Genomic DNA, 14,814 nt, shown 5'->3' with positions numbered 1-14,814 from the left:
CATTATCACCTCTACTATTTGACATTGTACTAGAAACACTAGCAGTAGCAATTAGAGAAGATAAAGAAATTGAAGGCATCAGAATAGGCAAGGAGGAGACCAAGTTATCACTCTTTGTGGATGACATGATGGTCTACTTAAAGAATCCTAGAGATTCAACCAAAAAGCTAATTGAAATAATCAACAACTTTAGCAAAGTTGCAGGATACAAAATAAACCCACATAAATCATCAGCTTTTCTATATATCTCCAACACAGCTCAGCAGCAAGAACTAGAAAGAGAAATCCCATTCAAAATCACCTTAGACAAAATAAAATACCTAGGAATCTATCTCCCAAGACAAACACAGGAACTATATGAACACAACTACAAAACACTCGCCACACAACTAAAACTAGACTTGAACAATTGGAAAAACATTAACTGCTCATGGATAGGACGAGCCAATATAATAAAAATGACCATCCTACCCAAACTTATTTATCTATTTAGTGCCATACCCATTGAACTACCAAAATACTTCTTCACTGATTTAGAAAAAACCATAACAAAGTTCATTTGGAAGAACAAAAGATCAAGGATATCCAGGGAAATAATGAAAAAAAACACATATGATGGGGGCCTTGCAGTCCCAGACCTCAAGCTATATTACAAAGCAGCAGTCATCAAAACAATTTGGTACTGGCTAAGAAACAGAAAGGAAGATCAGTGGAATAGACTGGGGGAAAACGACCTCAGCAAGACAGTATACGATAAACCCAAAGATCCCAGCTTTTGGGACAAAAATCCACTATTCGATAAAAACTGCTGGGAAAATTGGAAGACAGTGTGGGAGAGACTAGGAATAGATCAACACCTCACACCCTACACCAAGATAAATTCAAAATGGGTGAGTGACTTAAACATAAAGAAGGAAACCATAAGTAAATTGGGTAAACACAGAATAGTATACATGTCAGACCTTTGGGAGGGGAAAGGCTTTAAAACCAAGCAAGATATAGAAAGAATCACAAAATGTAAAATAAATAATTTTGACTACATCAAACTAAAAAGCTTTTGTACAAACAAAACCAATATAACTAAAATCAGAAGGGAAACAACAAATTGGGAAAAAATCTTCATAGAAACCTCTGACAAAGGTTTAATTACTCATATTTATAATGAGCTAAATCAATTGTACAAAAAATCAAGCCATTCTCCAATTGATAAATGGGCAAGGGAAATGGATAGGCAGTTCTCAGATAAAGAAATCAAAACTATTAACAAGCACATGAAGAAGTGTTCTACATCTCTTATAATCAGAGAGATGCAAATCAAAACAACTCTGAGGTATCACCTCACACCTAGCAGATTGGCTAACATAACAGCAAAGGAAAGTAATGAATGCTGGAGGGGATGTGGCAAAGTAGGGACATTAATTCATTGCTGGTGGAGTTGTGAACTGATCCAACCATTCTGGAGGGCAATTTGGAACTATGCCCAAAGGGCGACAAAAGAATATCTACCCTTTGACCCAGCCATAGCACTGCTGGGTCTGTACCCCAAAGAGATAATGGACACAAAGACTTGTACAAAAATATTCATAGCTGCGCTCTTTGTGGTGGCCAAAAACTGGAAAACGAGGGGATGCCCATCAATTGGGGAATGGCTGAACAAACTGTGGTATATGTTGGTGATGGAATACTATTGTGCTCAAAGGAATAATAAAGTGGAGAAGTTCCATGGAGACTGGAACAACCTCCAGGAAGTGATGCAGAGCGAGAGGAGCAGAACCAGGAGAACATTGTACACAGAGACTAATACACTGTGGTATAATCGAACGTAATGGACTTCTCCATTAGGGGCGGTGTAATGTCCCTGAACAACTTTCAGGGATCCAGGAGAAAAAAAACACCATTCATAAGCAAAGGATAAACTATGGGAGTGGAAACACCGAGAAAAAGCAACTGCCTGAATACAGAGGTTGAGGGGACATGACAGAGGACAGACTTTAAATGAACACTCTAATGCAAATACTATCAACAAAGCAATGGGTTCAAATCAAGAAAACATCTAATGCCCAGTGGACTTACGCGTCGGCTATGGGGGGTGGGGGGAAGGAAAAGAAAATGATCTATGTCTTTAACGAATAATGCTTGGAAATGATCAAATAAAATATATTTAAAAAAAAAAAGAATTATTAAACCTATATACAAATTTCAATCTCAAGCCTAGACTAAAATATCATTAACCTCTATAATCAACCACATAAGAATAGAATAATTGCCTTACAATCACACATTATGAAAGTTACCTACTTTCATTACATTAAAAAAAATCTCACTTGCACAGATGTGGATGGCACAAACATCCTATATAAAGTCTCACTCACATGCATCAAACTATTCACTCTTACATGCACGCATGTTAATCTTACACACACACATGATCCTGTAGTTCCAGATACCTGAGATCATCTTTCAAGGTGAGACGACAGACAAATATGTATCCTGTAAAGGAGAAAGCACCCTGGACCTGTGACAAACTTCAAGCAACACTAAAGAATGGAAGACACATGGACAAATGGAAATAACTTTGAATATGAATTTGAATCAAAGACATTATGGGAAATGAACTTCGGGGAAATGGGTCATGCAAGATTAATTGCCGATCATATTAACTTCACATACAGGGAAGTACATCCACATATACATTGGAATAAATATTGCATCCACCAAAACATATTCAGAACACAAACAAATTTCACATTGACATTAGGGGTCATGCCGTAAATAAGGACAACCCATAAATTGTATGTCTGTAAATAAATCTCTACTACCTGAAGATATATATGTATATATGTATTTAAATAACATGCTAGCAGACATATATATATATATCATACAATAATGATCTAATCCAGTAATATAGATAGAAAGGAGAGTTAAAATACTAACCGTTAATAGACAGGGACAGAGTAGTTTAGGGTGGAAAAGGGAATATTGTAATTAGAAAGGTAACATAGAGACAGAATAAATCAGATTTAATTAGATAAAAGTTAATATGTTTATATATATATATATATATACCTATAAATGTTACGAATTGTTATGTTGGAATTAGCATTATATAAGGCATAGGATAGTTCAATTTTACTTAGGATTTGAATTTTATATTGATCACAATAGGAATGTTTTTTGTATTAAGAAATTGTTCAATTGTAAAAATTTTGCTGGTATAATCCTAACCCTCTTCCCACAACTCAGTCTTAGCATAAGATAGGAATTTAGATTAGCAAATAGAAAGATTAGGGTAAGATTTATTATTTTGGGAGAGGGGAGGTTAGATGGGAACAATAAGTAGCATAGATAGATTAGAATAGACATAGAAGATAAGTAACTGGTGTGGGCCAAGGTGGCATCATGCGAACAACAGGAAATGGAGGATTTGTGCTAGAGGCTGGCACTAGAGAAAAGTGCCAGGCTGAAGAGTATATAAAATTGATCACCTTGATGGGAGAGGGGCCCCAGGAGTGAATTTCCTGAGGAGAGAAGACTCTGGCTGGAGAGCAGTAAGGGTCTCTCCATCTTGAGACGTGGAAGAGAGAAGGTGGAAAAAGACTTTCTCCTGAGCGTTACCCACTTTTCTGGTGCTGGTGACTAGAAATCCTTCCCTCGACACTTCCAAATTGAAGGAACTTTCTGAAGAGAAACCTGAATAGACTTTACCTCAACTCCTGTTGCCCAGGGGTGAGTCAACCTGACTTTCTCTCAGGGGACTCAGTCTGTCAAGGCCTGAGTTCCCCCCAAACTCTAGGAGGGAGGGGAAAGAGTTTAGATAGAGACAGGGTCTCTCTTTCCCCACTTTCCTTTTCCCATCCTTACCTACCTGTTATTCCATTTGTATTACCTGTTTGAGTTAACATTAAAAAGTTATCTGCTCCCCAAGCTGAGTGTGAGTGAGCAGATCAAGGGGAGACCTTTTGGTCTCAAGTAGTGGAGGGGGGACAAGAGGGACAAGAACAAATTGGGGAGAGCAGCTTTAGCTAAGGAGGGAAGGAAGAAGGGGGAAAATCTTCAATACCCCCTCTCCTCTCTCTGAGCCAACCCATTGCATCTACTGTCTCCCCTGAACCCCACTTTGTGGAAAGGGGGTTCTCCTCTCTTCCCACCCTCCATACCAAAGGTCTAAGCCTCCCTCATTGGGTGTACCTCCATTCCCTCTCTTTTATTTTTTTTTAAAACATTGGGTGATAGTGGGCAAGTCACTTAACTTCTGTATGCTCCAATTTCCTCAACAGTAAAATGAGGATATCAATAGCATTTACTTCCCAGGACTGTTATGAGGATAAAATGAGATGACATTTATAAAGAGCTTGGCACGTAGTAGATAATAAATGCTCATTGTCCCCATCGTCATAAAAATACACTCAAGTGACATCAGTTAATAGTTTTTATTTCCTATTTATTTTCTATTTTTCCTATTGTTTATTTTTATTCCTATTATTCCCTGTATGAATGACCTTGGGCAATTAATTTAGTTTCATTGAGACTCAGTCTCCATATCTGCAAAGTTAGGACTTTAGAACACAGATTGGTATATTCCAAAGTGACTAAACAAAGGTGAAAGAGTCATATGCACAAAAATATTTACAGCAGCTCTTTTTATAGTGGCAAAGAGCTGGAAATTAAAAACTCACAATTGGAGAATGGCTGAACAAATGGTGGTATAGAGATATAATGGAATGACACAAAAAGTGACAAAAGGGATAGTTTCCGAGAAATCTGGGAAGACTTCTATGAACTGATACAGAGTGAAATGAGCAGAACGAGGAAAACAATTTATACAATGACTATATTATTATGGGGACAAAATTTAAGAACTATGATCAGTGTAATGACCAATTATGATTTCAGAGGACCAAAGATGATGTTAACCACTTCTTTATTTTTATTTTTAATTTTATTTTATTTTTAATTTAAAACCTTTACCTTCTGTCTTGTAATCAATACTGACAGAAAAGCAGTAAGGGATAGGCAATGGGGGTTAAGTGACTTGCCCAGGGTCACACAGCTAGGAAGTGTCTGAGGCCAGATTTAAATCTAGGGTCTCCCGTCTCCAGGCCTGGCTCTCAATCCACTGAGCTACCAAACTGCCCCCTAACCACTTTTTTATAGAGAGGTGGTGGAACTGAAGATGAGAATGAGACATTCATTTTTGGAAAGTCAGCATAAGAATCTGTTTTGCTTGACCATGCAGATTTTTATGAAGATTTTGTTTGTCTTTTTTGAGAGGTGAGGTAGGGAGGAGATTGGAAGGAAGAGAAAATGAATGTTTGCTAATTGAATGAACATTAAATTTTTTAAAAAATTAATTCTTATGTACTTAGATGTTCTGCCATGTGGGACGGGGTCCTATCTGGTCTACAAGATGAGACAAGGTCTTGTCCTTAATTCTTCCAGGTTCCCAGACCCAAAGTTATCTGTGGCTCCCATCTCCAACTACAACTCAACAAACAGAGAGCACTCACGCCTTTGCTGGGGTCTCTGTAGCAAAGCTGTTTTCTGACCCACCCAGATGGGACCTTGTACTTGTCCTTGAAGTAGCTCAGGCAGAGCCTCATGTGGGAGTTCCAGAGCCAGCTGGGCAAAACGCTGGTCACAGAAGGTGTAGGCATGCCACCAGTCTAGCTGCTGGCTTCTCTTGACCTCATAGACTCCACCGGATGTCTCCACTGCTTCAGGAGAAGCCTTTGGATCTGATAGGGAAAGACTCAGTGAGAAAGAGCATAGGCTGTAACTGGATTAGATCATTCCCAAGGGCTCTTCCAGCTCCTTACCTACAATCCTATGATTAGAGCTGAAAGGTCCCTAGCATTCCCTAGCCCAAATGCCCCGCTTTATGGACCAGGAAATGGAGGTCTAGAAAGCAGTGAGTGGAAAGAGCTCTGGATTCAGAGTAAGAAAACTTAATACTGAATTCTGACTCTGTTCCTTGGGTAAATCACCTTTATCTCTCTGGATTTGAGGGTCTTCATCTACAAAGTAAGATCTTGAAGGTCCTCCCATCACTCCTCCCTCCTCCGCCCAACTGTAAATTCTATAATCTTAGGATTTTGGATAGAAAATATTCCCTCAACTTGGAAAGTTCAGGGCCTTGGTGTGGTCACTCACACTTGGCTTGAGGATATGTGGCAAATGAATGTCTTTCTTTGTATCACCAATGATTTAGCACAGTGCCTGGCACATTTTTTGTTGTTCAATTGTTTCAGGGATGTCTGTCTGACTCTTGGTAATCCCATTCAGGGTTTTCTTGGCAAAGGTACTAGTATAGTTTGCCCTTTCCTTCTTCAGCTTATTTTACAGATAAGGAAACTGAGACAAACAGAGTGAAGCGATTTGCTCAGGATCACTTGGCTAGTAAGTACTTGAGACTAGATTTGAACTCAGGTACTCCCTGTCTCTCTGCCTAGTGCTCAATCTACCATCCCACCTAGCTGCCTGGCAAATAGCAGACACTTAATAAATATTTATTAACTGTCTGTCTGACCAACAAAAGGAAGTTGTGCTATGTCACTGAAGATGAGGTCATCTTTCTTATGATCATTGAGAATTTAGAGCTGGAAGGGGTCTTAGAGAGGCTATCTTACTCACATGCTCATTTACTAGATGGGAGAAACTGGGGCTCAAAAAGGGGAAGTGATTTACTTGTCCAAGGTCACGTGGGTGGTAAGAAGAGATTTGAACTCAAATTTCTGGACTCCTACCCATGTGTCTCAGTGTAGGAATTATAGAATGTTGGAGCTGGAAAGGAATTAAGACAACCTAGAATCATAGGATCTCTGAAACTGACCAAGGGATTTCAGAGGCCATTTAGTCCATCTTCTGCCTGAATAGGAATCCCCTTTACAATATATCCTAGAAGTAGCAAGGTGAATGGAGCACTGGATAGAACACTATATGCTTGGAGTCAGAAAGTGCTGAGTTCAAATCTACTCTCAAGACACTCACAAGATTTGTCACCCTGGGTGAGTCATAATCACTATCTAATTCAGTTTCTTTATCTGTAAAATGGAAATAATAAAAATATTTATATCACAGGGTTATTGTGAGGATAAAATGAAATTATATTTCTAAAATGCTTTGCAAAACTTAAAGTGCTCTAAAAATGCTAGTTATTTTTTATTATGCCCTCAAATAAAATGCTTTGGACTGAGTGAATGACTGGGTGTTTCTAAGAGACCTAGAATAGAAATTAAAAGACTTGAGTTCAAGTTTGAGTGGAAAGAAAGATAATTTGTTATTGAGTTGTGAGAAAACTGAGTCTGCATTTTGGTTTAATCACTTACTAACCATACTGACTTGGCAGCACTCACCTGTGAATTTGAGGGTCTTCAACGAAGCTGGAGAGCTTGAAGGGCTCCAGGAGAGACTCCCCATCTCCCGAACAGACAAAAAGACACGAATCCAGAAAGATAGGCTGATATTAATATTCTGGCTTTTAGACCAAGATATACTTCCCACCACCCACAGACTAATGGGAGAGTAAAGGAGTATACTAAGCAGCTGCCATCCCCTTCCCTGTCCCCAGTCACCACCACAAAATCACTGATTTTTATTTCAAAGGGAATTATAGAGCTAGAAGGAACCTTAGAGATTATTTGGTTCAACCCCTCCCATTATACAGATGAAGCCCAGAGTAGTAAAGGGATTTGTCCAAGGTCACAGGATCAGTCAGTGATGATGATGGCCCATAAAGAGATAATCAGACCTACCAAGAGGAAAAGGAACCAAGAAAGCCTTCCTGGCATGTTGGGTGGAATGACCCTTATATCCAGGGGCAGAGCAGGTAAGCCTATAGCTAAGGAGATTTGGGATCACAGGGATGTTTGTAAGAAACCCTGTAACAGTAAGATAGAAGAAAATTATTCAGAGGAACACATTTTTCTAACCTCCTTAATAGCCTATATTAATGACTCCCATTTCTATACAATTTCAAAGCTTATACAATTATTTTCACCTAATATCTCGGTGAGGCAGGAATTATATTATTATCTACATTTTACAGATTCAATTAGACATTCAACAATTTATTTTCAGTTATACATAGAAACAATTTCTGACAATTGTTTTCTGACATCTTAGGATTCAGATTTTCTTCCCCCCTTCTTTCCTCATCTGATAAAGAGTGTGATATAGGTTATACTAGTGTTTTCATGCAATACATATTTGTTCCATATTCCAATTGTTCATGTCATGATAGAAGGCATATATCATATATACAATAAAAATTATGAGGGAAATAAAGTGGAAGGTGGCATGTTTTGATTTGCACTCAGACTCCAACAGTTCTTTCTTTGGCTGTAGATAGCATTTCCATCATGAGTTCCTTGTGGCTATCTTGGAAACTTGCTTTGCTGATAATAGTTTCGTCCTTCACAGTTGGTCATGGCATAATATTTCTGTTACTGTAGGCATTGTTCTTCTGGTTGTACTCACTTTACTTGTCTTTCATTTTCAAAAGGGGCCAATGACATCATTGGGAGATGTCTTGACTTGTGCATGAATTGGATTTAAGTGAGGCAGAATTATACAAAGTCACCAACCTCACTCTAGAGACATCAAAGCCCAGTGGCAAAACAAAAGTCAGGATGACTAGTGATGTAGTAGATGACTTTGGCCCAGGATATATACCCTAGGTGACTTTGGTATCCTCAAAATCTGACAAAATTCTAAGCACACCCCAGTGCCTGCTTTAGCTGCCTTAATGATCATTGGGACAAACTGTTCTTATCCTTGGGGTAGACAGCACCCTAACTCACTGATGGGGTTGTAACCCATTGATTACCCTCAATCTGGTTAGCTCATCTGCCAATATGGTTCATGGCATATGGCTGCTGCAATGTCTTGAAGCCACAGGTGAGAGTTGAGTGCCAGGTAGACACCAAAGGTGGATGAGCAGCCCCCAAAAGGGCTCTGCAATCTCTTACACCCAAAGTACTAGTCCTCCTTGAACACTCGTAAACCCTGGCACATAGTAAATACCCAATAAGTGATTTATCTATCTTTATCTATATATAAAATAAATAAATGCAAGATTATTTGAAAAGGGAGGACCAATAACTGGGACAGGGGAGAGAGGAAACTTTTCCTAGGAGGTGGTACCTGAGTTGAACCCTAAAAGAAACAAAGGATTCTTAGAGCAGGGAGTGAAGGTAGAGTACAATCCAGTGGGGATAGCCAGTACAAAGGCATGGAGACAAGAGATGGAATGTCAGGTTTGGGAAGCATCTAACAGGTCAGCCTTACCATAATGTAGAGGAGAATAATATTAATTATATCTAGAATTAAGTTTGGAAATTTGGGTGGATTGGTGCCATATCATGGAGGTCTTCATTTATCTATCTATCTATCTATCTATCTATCTATCTATCTATCTATCTATCTATCTATTTATTTTTAAACCTTTACCTTCTGTCTCAGAATCAATACTGTGTATTGGTTCTGAGGCAGAAGAGTGGTAAGGGCTAGGCATCAGGAGTTAAGTGATTTGCCCAGAACCATATAGTTAGGAAGTATCTGAGGTTAGATTTGAACCCAGGTCCTCCTGTCTCTAGATTTGACTCAAGAGTTCATATTTTCTTTTAGAGAGAGTAGGGATCCACTGGCAATTCTTTTTTTTTTCTTCCCACTGACTATTCTTGAGCAGGGGAGTGAAACAGTCAGACCCATGGTTTGAAAGAGTATCCTGCTATTTGTGAAGAGGATGGATTGAATAGAAGACACTAGAAACAGGGTGATCAATTAGGACACTCTGACAAGGTAATAGAGAATTAGGGTCTTGGTTAAGATATTTTGAGGCACTATGAATAGAGGAAAGCTAATGGATGAGAGAGATGTTGTAAAGTAGAATGGCTAAGACTTGCCAACTAATTGGATCAGAAGGGTGAAGGGGGAAGAAGAGACAAAGATGACTCTAAAATACTAAACCTGAGAGTGCCTAGGAGGATAAATTATTGCAACAGACATCTAATTGGCCTTTTAAGTCTATTACCCATAGAGTTGTCAAAATAATCATCCTAAAGCACAGGTCTGCTTTCAAACATTTGAACATTCTATGCTTTAAGGTCATCTTGGCCTAAGACAATAATACACTGGACTGGAGATGGGAGATATAGGCTCAGTTTCAGCTCCCAGGTCACCTCCCTGCTTAAGAATGGTCAGAAGCTCTCTATTGTCTCTAGGATAAAATGGAAACTTCTCAGCTTGGCATTTAGTTTTTTGCAATTTGGCTCCAATCGACTTTTCTAGATTTATTTCACATTACTTCCTTTCACACACTGTATGTTCCTGCCAAAGTAGGCTTTTTTTGGTTCCCCAAATTCTGCAATTAATTTCCCATTTCTATTCTTTTATATAGGCTGACCCCCTATGCCTGTAAATACATTTTTTCCTCACCTCTATCTCTTAGACTTTGGGCTTTCTTCCAGGCTTAATGCAGGTGCCTGCTACCCAGCTTGTGTGTGCTCTCTTCCCCCTTAAATTATACTGTGTTTACCTATGTTCTATAGACAACTAGGTGGGGCAGTGGATAGAGTGCCAGACCTGAAGTCAGGAAAGCTCTTCTTAATGAGATTCAAATCTAGACTCATTCACTCTCTAGCTGTGTGACTCTGGGCAAGTCACTTAATCTTTTTTTTTTTATCTCAGTTTCCTCATCTGTAAAATGAGCTGCAGAAAGAAACAAACTTACTCTAATATCTTTGCAAGGAAAGCTCAGATGAGGACATGAAGAGTCAGCCACAACTGAAAACGACTGAACAACATACCTATCTTTGTATATGTTGAAGTCTCCTAGAATGTAAACTGCTGGAAGTCTGAGACTGTTTTTGATTTATTTTTGCCTTATACACAGTAACTAGCAAGTGTCAGTGAGAATTCTATCTTTTGTTGACTCCCCAGAGATAATGGTCAACTCCACCATCTCCCTGCTTCTAGACAGTTGCACCTCTAAAATCAGCCTGGCTTCTTAGTTACAATTTATAATTAAATGTCACTAAAGGCCAAATTAGCTCCATCCCCTGGTGATTTTTCAACACACAAACAACTGACTGGCATGCCAAAGCCGGGACAACTAAAAGCCAAGGTGAGGGAGGAGAGGCATATGGGGTCAGTGCCTGGGAGACAGGATCACCTTGGAGAGCTCTTACTCAAAAGTTCACATTCTTCACCCCCTTTTCCAATTCCACTCCATCCTTGTTGTACTCTAACTCCAGCCAATAGGAAGCATAGTCCAATAACTAAAGAGGGGAGGGAGGAGTGAGGGAAGGGGGAAATGACACTGAAAAATCAGAACCCTGCCAACATGCTGAAGGGGCTAGTGATTCACTGCTGCTGTGTGTCAACAAACCAAGGCTGGCATCTTCAGATTACTGTAGTCAAGCCAATGAGGCTAAGGAATGTGTTTACCCTGACTTTAGGTCCATTACACCCCTCTCTTTCCTCTCCCCCCCCAGACCCTTTCTCTGCTCTCTTACCTGTCGAAATAAGCCTACTGTGGAGAATGGACTATGGTAGGGGTCCAGACATTTGGACCCAGACATTAAATCTGTAAGGGCATGACAGGAGCCCATTTGAGACAGCTTATAGATCACTGTCCCATCTGGCTCTAAGTGACCTTTAAAAAAGAATGACTTGGGGCAGCTAGGTGGCTCAGTATATAAAGAGCCAGGCCTGGAGAAAGGTTCAAATCTTGCCTCAGATACTTCCTAGCTGTGTGATCCTGGGCAAGTCACTTGGCTCCTATTGCCTAGCCCTTACTGCTCTTCTGCCTTGGAACCACACCTTAGAGTCTAAGAAGGTAAAAGGTGTCTGTGTGTGTTTTAATGACTTGTTAGACCTGGAAGGGACAAAACCATCATAATCTACATTTTTAAAGTCTCTTCCAGCCTTAACATTCTATGTTCTGAGTTCCATTCCAGCCCTAACATTCCATATCCTCAGCCCCCTTCTAATTTTTAAGCATTTTATGTTGTGAAGTTTTTATGTTGTCAGACCAGTTTCAGCCCTAACATTCTATGCTTTTAATTCCTTTCTGCTCTTCTTTCTAACATTTTATGAGCTAAATAAGGTCCCTACAAAGCTCTAACATCCTATGTCCCAGTAGCCAATGTTCGAAGGTTCCTTTCAGATTCAATATTTTACATCGGAACATTCTACTCTTTAGGGTCTTCCTAGCTTAAGACAATAATGCACTGGACGGGAGATCAGCGATGTATGCAGCTCGGTTTCAGCTCCCAAGCTTACCAGCTATGACCCTGGACAACTTACTGAACAGCCTTTTTGAGTCTATTTTCTCATCCCTGAAAAAAGGGTTATAATTTGTGAGGAACGTGTCTGTTCTCCACACAATACCTAAATAATTATCAACTACTACTATTAAGTTCCCTTCCCGCTTTAAGTGAAGAATCCACCAGTCCCGGGCTCTTAGGAATATCTGGCTCCCTCCCCTAATTGCTCGAATGAAAGGGGCATTAGAAACCCTACTCTGGTTGGGGACAACTGGTAATGAGGTAATCTTCGCATCTCAGGGACCGGCTGGGGTCATTCCATCCTGGGGGTGTCACGGGGCCCCTGGGATGAGTCCCACCCAAGCCTCCCGTGGCTCCCGCCTCTCACCTGTGAGGGAGCCACAGCACAGTCAGCCTCGCCCACGCGTCTGTCTCAGAGTTGGGTACCAGAAGCTCTCTCTGCCTCCTCTCTCTACCTCTCTCAGATGCAGCCCTTTGCTTTGACCTTGATGGGGGCGGCTCCCCAATTGGAGGGGGCGGGGCCGAAGATCCTCCTCCTCCTCCTCCTCCTCCCCCTCCTCCTCCTCCTCCTCCTCCTCCTCCTCTTCCTCCTCCTCCTCCTCCTCCTCCTCCTCCTCCTCCTCCTCCTCCTTCCTCTCCTCCTCCTCCTCCAGCATTGGTGCGGCTTCTTTGAGCCACCCATTGGGTTAAGGGCAGAAGTTGCGAGTGATCGGGCCGGAGTATCTACTGGACCGTCAAATATCTGGGATTGCGGGTCCTGGGGAAGGCAGGACGAACGAGGAGGCACTTACTGTCGGGCTCTGTCTAAGACTCCCTACCTCTAGTCCCTAAAGTACGACTTTCCCTGAGGTCCGTTTCCTCAAGTTCCTAGAACAGAGACAGCGATGAAACCTTTCCCCCATCTCCACGTGTCCACCCCTTCTCTCCTCTCCAACCCTCATTAGCTCAAGAGCACATGCAGAGGTTTCACGGTAATTATAGATTCATTGGAGGGTAAACCTCAGAACGTAGAATGTTCGTACATAGACCATGGAATGTTAGATCTGGACCGGGACAGTTTGAGCACGGAACGGAACGTAGAGCCCAAAGAACAGGACCCACGTTGAGCAACGGAAAGCGAGCGGACTTAAGGGGAGGAGTGGGTGGAACTGTGTATTTGAGGATTTAAATTAAATGCTGCCTCGGTCACTTATCTATGTGACTTTAGGCAAGTCTCCTCCTCTCTCTGCGCCCCAGATTTCTCACATATGAAATAAGGAGCCTGCTCTTTAAGGTCTCTCCTTGCTAGCTCTAAATGTATGGCGTTTGCTTATTGGTGAACGTATTACATCTCTCTCATAGAAGAGAAGTTCCTCCAGCCCTCTTTTTGTATTTGAATCCCCAACACCGAGCACAGTGCTTGGCATATAATAGATACTTAATAAATTTTTGCTTGCTTGACCGATTTTCTACAGAAGGAAACCGAGACCCAGCTAGATAAAGAAACTCACCTACTGTTTCAACACTTGGTTGATTAGTTGCATTTGAAATTTTGGAGGAGCTTGGAATTAAATTAAAGAGTTTATAGGATCATAAATTTAAAACCTGAAGGGACTTTATTTAAAGGCTGGGACTAAAGGGATTAAATTTAAAAATTGAAAGGGGTTGAATTCTTTTCTCCCATTTTTCAGATGAAGAAGCTGAGGCACTGATTTGCTCAGTCATACAGCTAGTAAGTATCTGAAGTGGGATTTGAATTCCGGGCTTCTTAGGCGGTTCAGTGGATAGAGCACTGAATTTAGAACCAGGAAATCCTGAGCTTGAATTCTGTTCCAGACTCTTACTAGCTGTGTGGCCCTGGTCAAGTTCCTGGCTTAAAAAAACAAGACAAAACAACAACAAACCCTTAACTTCTGTCTTAGAACTAAGTATCATATTCCAAGGTAGAAGAGCAGTAAGGACTGTTGGGGGTTAAGGGAATTGCAGGGGATCACACAGCTAGGAAATGTTGGACGTCAGATTTGATCCCAGGATCTCCTGGCTCCAGTCTCCAGGCCTGATTTTCTATCTACTGAACCACCTAGCTGCTCTAAAGTCATTGACTGCTGTCAGGTTCAGTTTTGTCATCCATAAAATAGTATTAATAATTGTACCCACCTCCCAAAGTTGTTGCTAGGATCAAGTGAGATAAAACACTCATAAACTTCAAATACTAGCTCTTCCTTACTCTAGGTCAAATACTCTACCTACTATCCCAGCTTGCAGTGGTTAGGAGCATCTTATGAACTTCAATACATACAAAATCAAACCAAAACAATTAGGACGAGTTTCTCAGAATGCTTTTGTCCAAGTTGTCATCCCTGAAGGCTGAGTGTAACTCCTTAAAACAATATAATGGGGATGGGAGAGGGAACATCCAACTACCCAGCCAGCAGCAAATTTCTGAAAGCACTGGATTCCCAAGTGCAGGCTTATTCTAACTCTGGGTAGCTTAGCAGTCCTATATATTTTTAGTGATGGCGAGGAGGATAATACTCCAAAACAA

The 14,814-nt window shown here is 40.7% G+C and overlaps 1 protein-coding gene across 1 annotated transcript in view; it reads right to left on the bottom strand.

The window, feature by feature from the left end:
* Nucleotides 1–12,754, bottom strand: part of ADGRD2 (adhesion G protein-coupled receptor D2) — a 73,714-nt gene extending 60,960 nt beyond the window's left edge. The window contains exons 1-4 of the mRNA XM_056816912.1: nucleotides 12,658–12,754; nucleotides 7,755–7,880; nucleotides 7,356–7,419; nucleotides 5,511–5,738 (exon numbers count right to left, since the gene is read on the bottom strand). Of these exons, the coding sequence (XP_056672890.1) occupies nucleotides 5,511–5,738; nucleotides 7,356–7,419; nucleotides 7,755–7,790 (328 nt within the window). The 5' untranslated portion in view covers nucleotides 7,791–7,880; nucleotides 12,658–12,754. The remainder of the gene's footprint in view (nucleotides 1–5,510; nucleotides 5,739–7,355; nucleotides 7,420–7,754; nucleotides 7,881–12,657) is intronic.
* Between the last annotated feature and the right edge of the window lie 2,060 nt (nucleotides 12,755–14,814).

Source organism: Monodelphis domestica, chromosome 1 (genome assembly GCF_027887165.1).
Source record: "Monodelphis domestica isolate mMonDom1 chromosome 1, mMonDom1.pri, whole genome shotgun sequence".
Taxonomy (NCBI): Eukaryota; Metazoa; Chordata; class Mammalia; order Didelphimorphia; family Didelphidae; genus Monodelphis; species Monodelphis domestica.
This window is presented reverse-complemented; position numbering and strand designations above follow the sequence as displayed.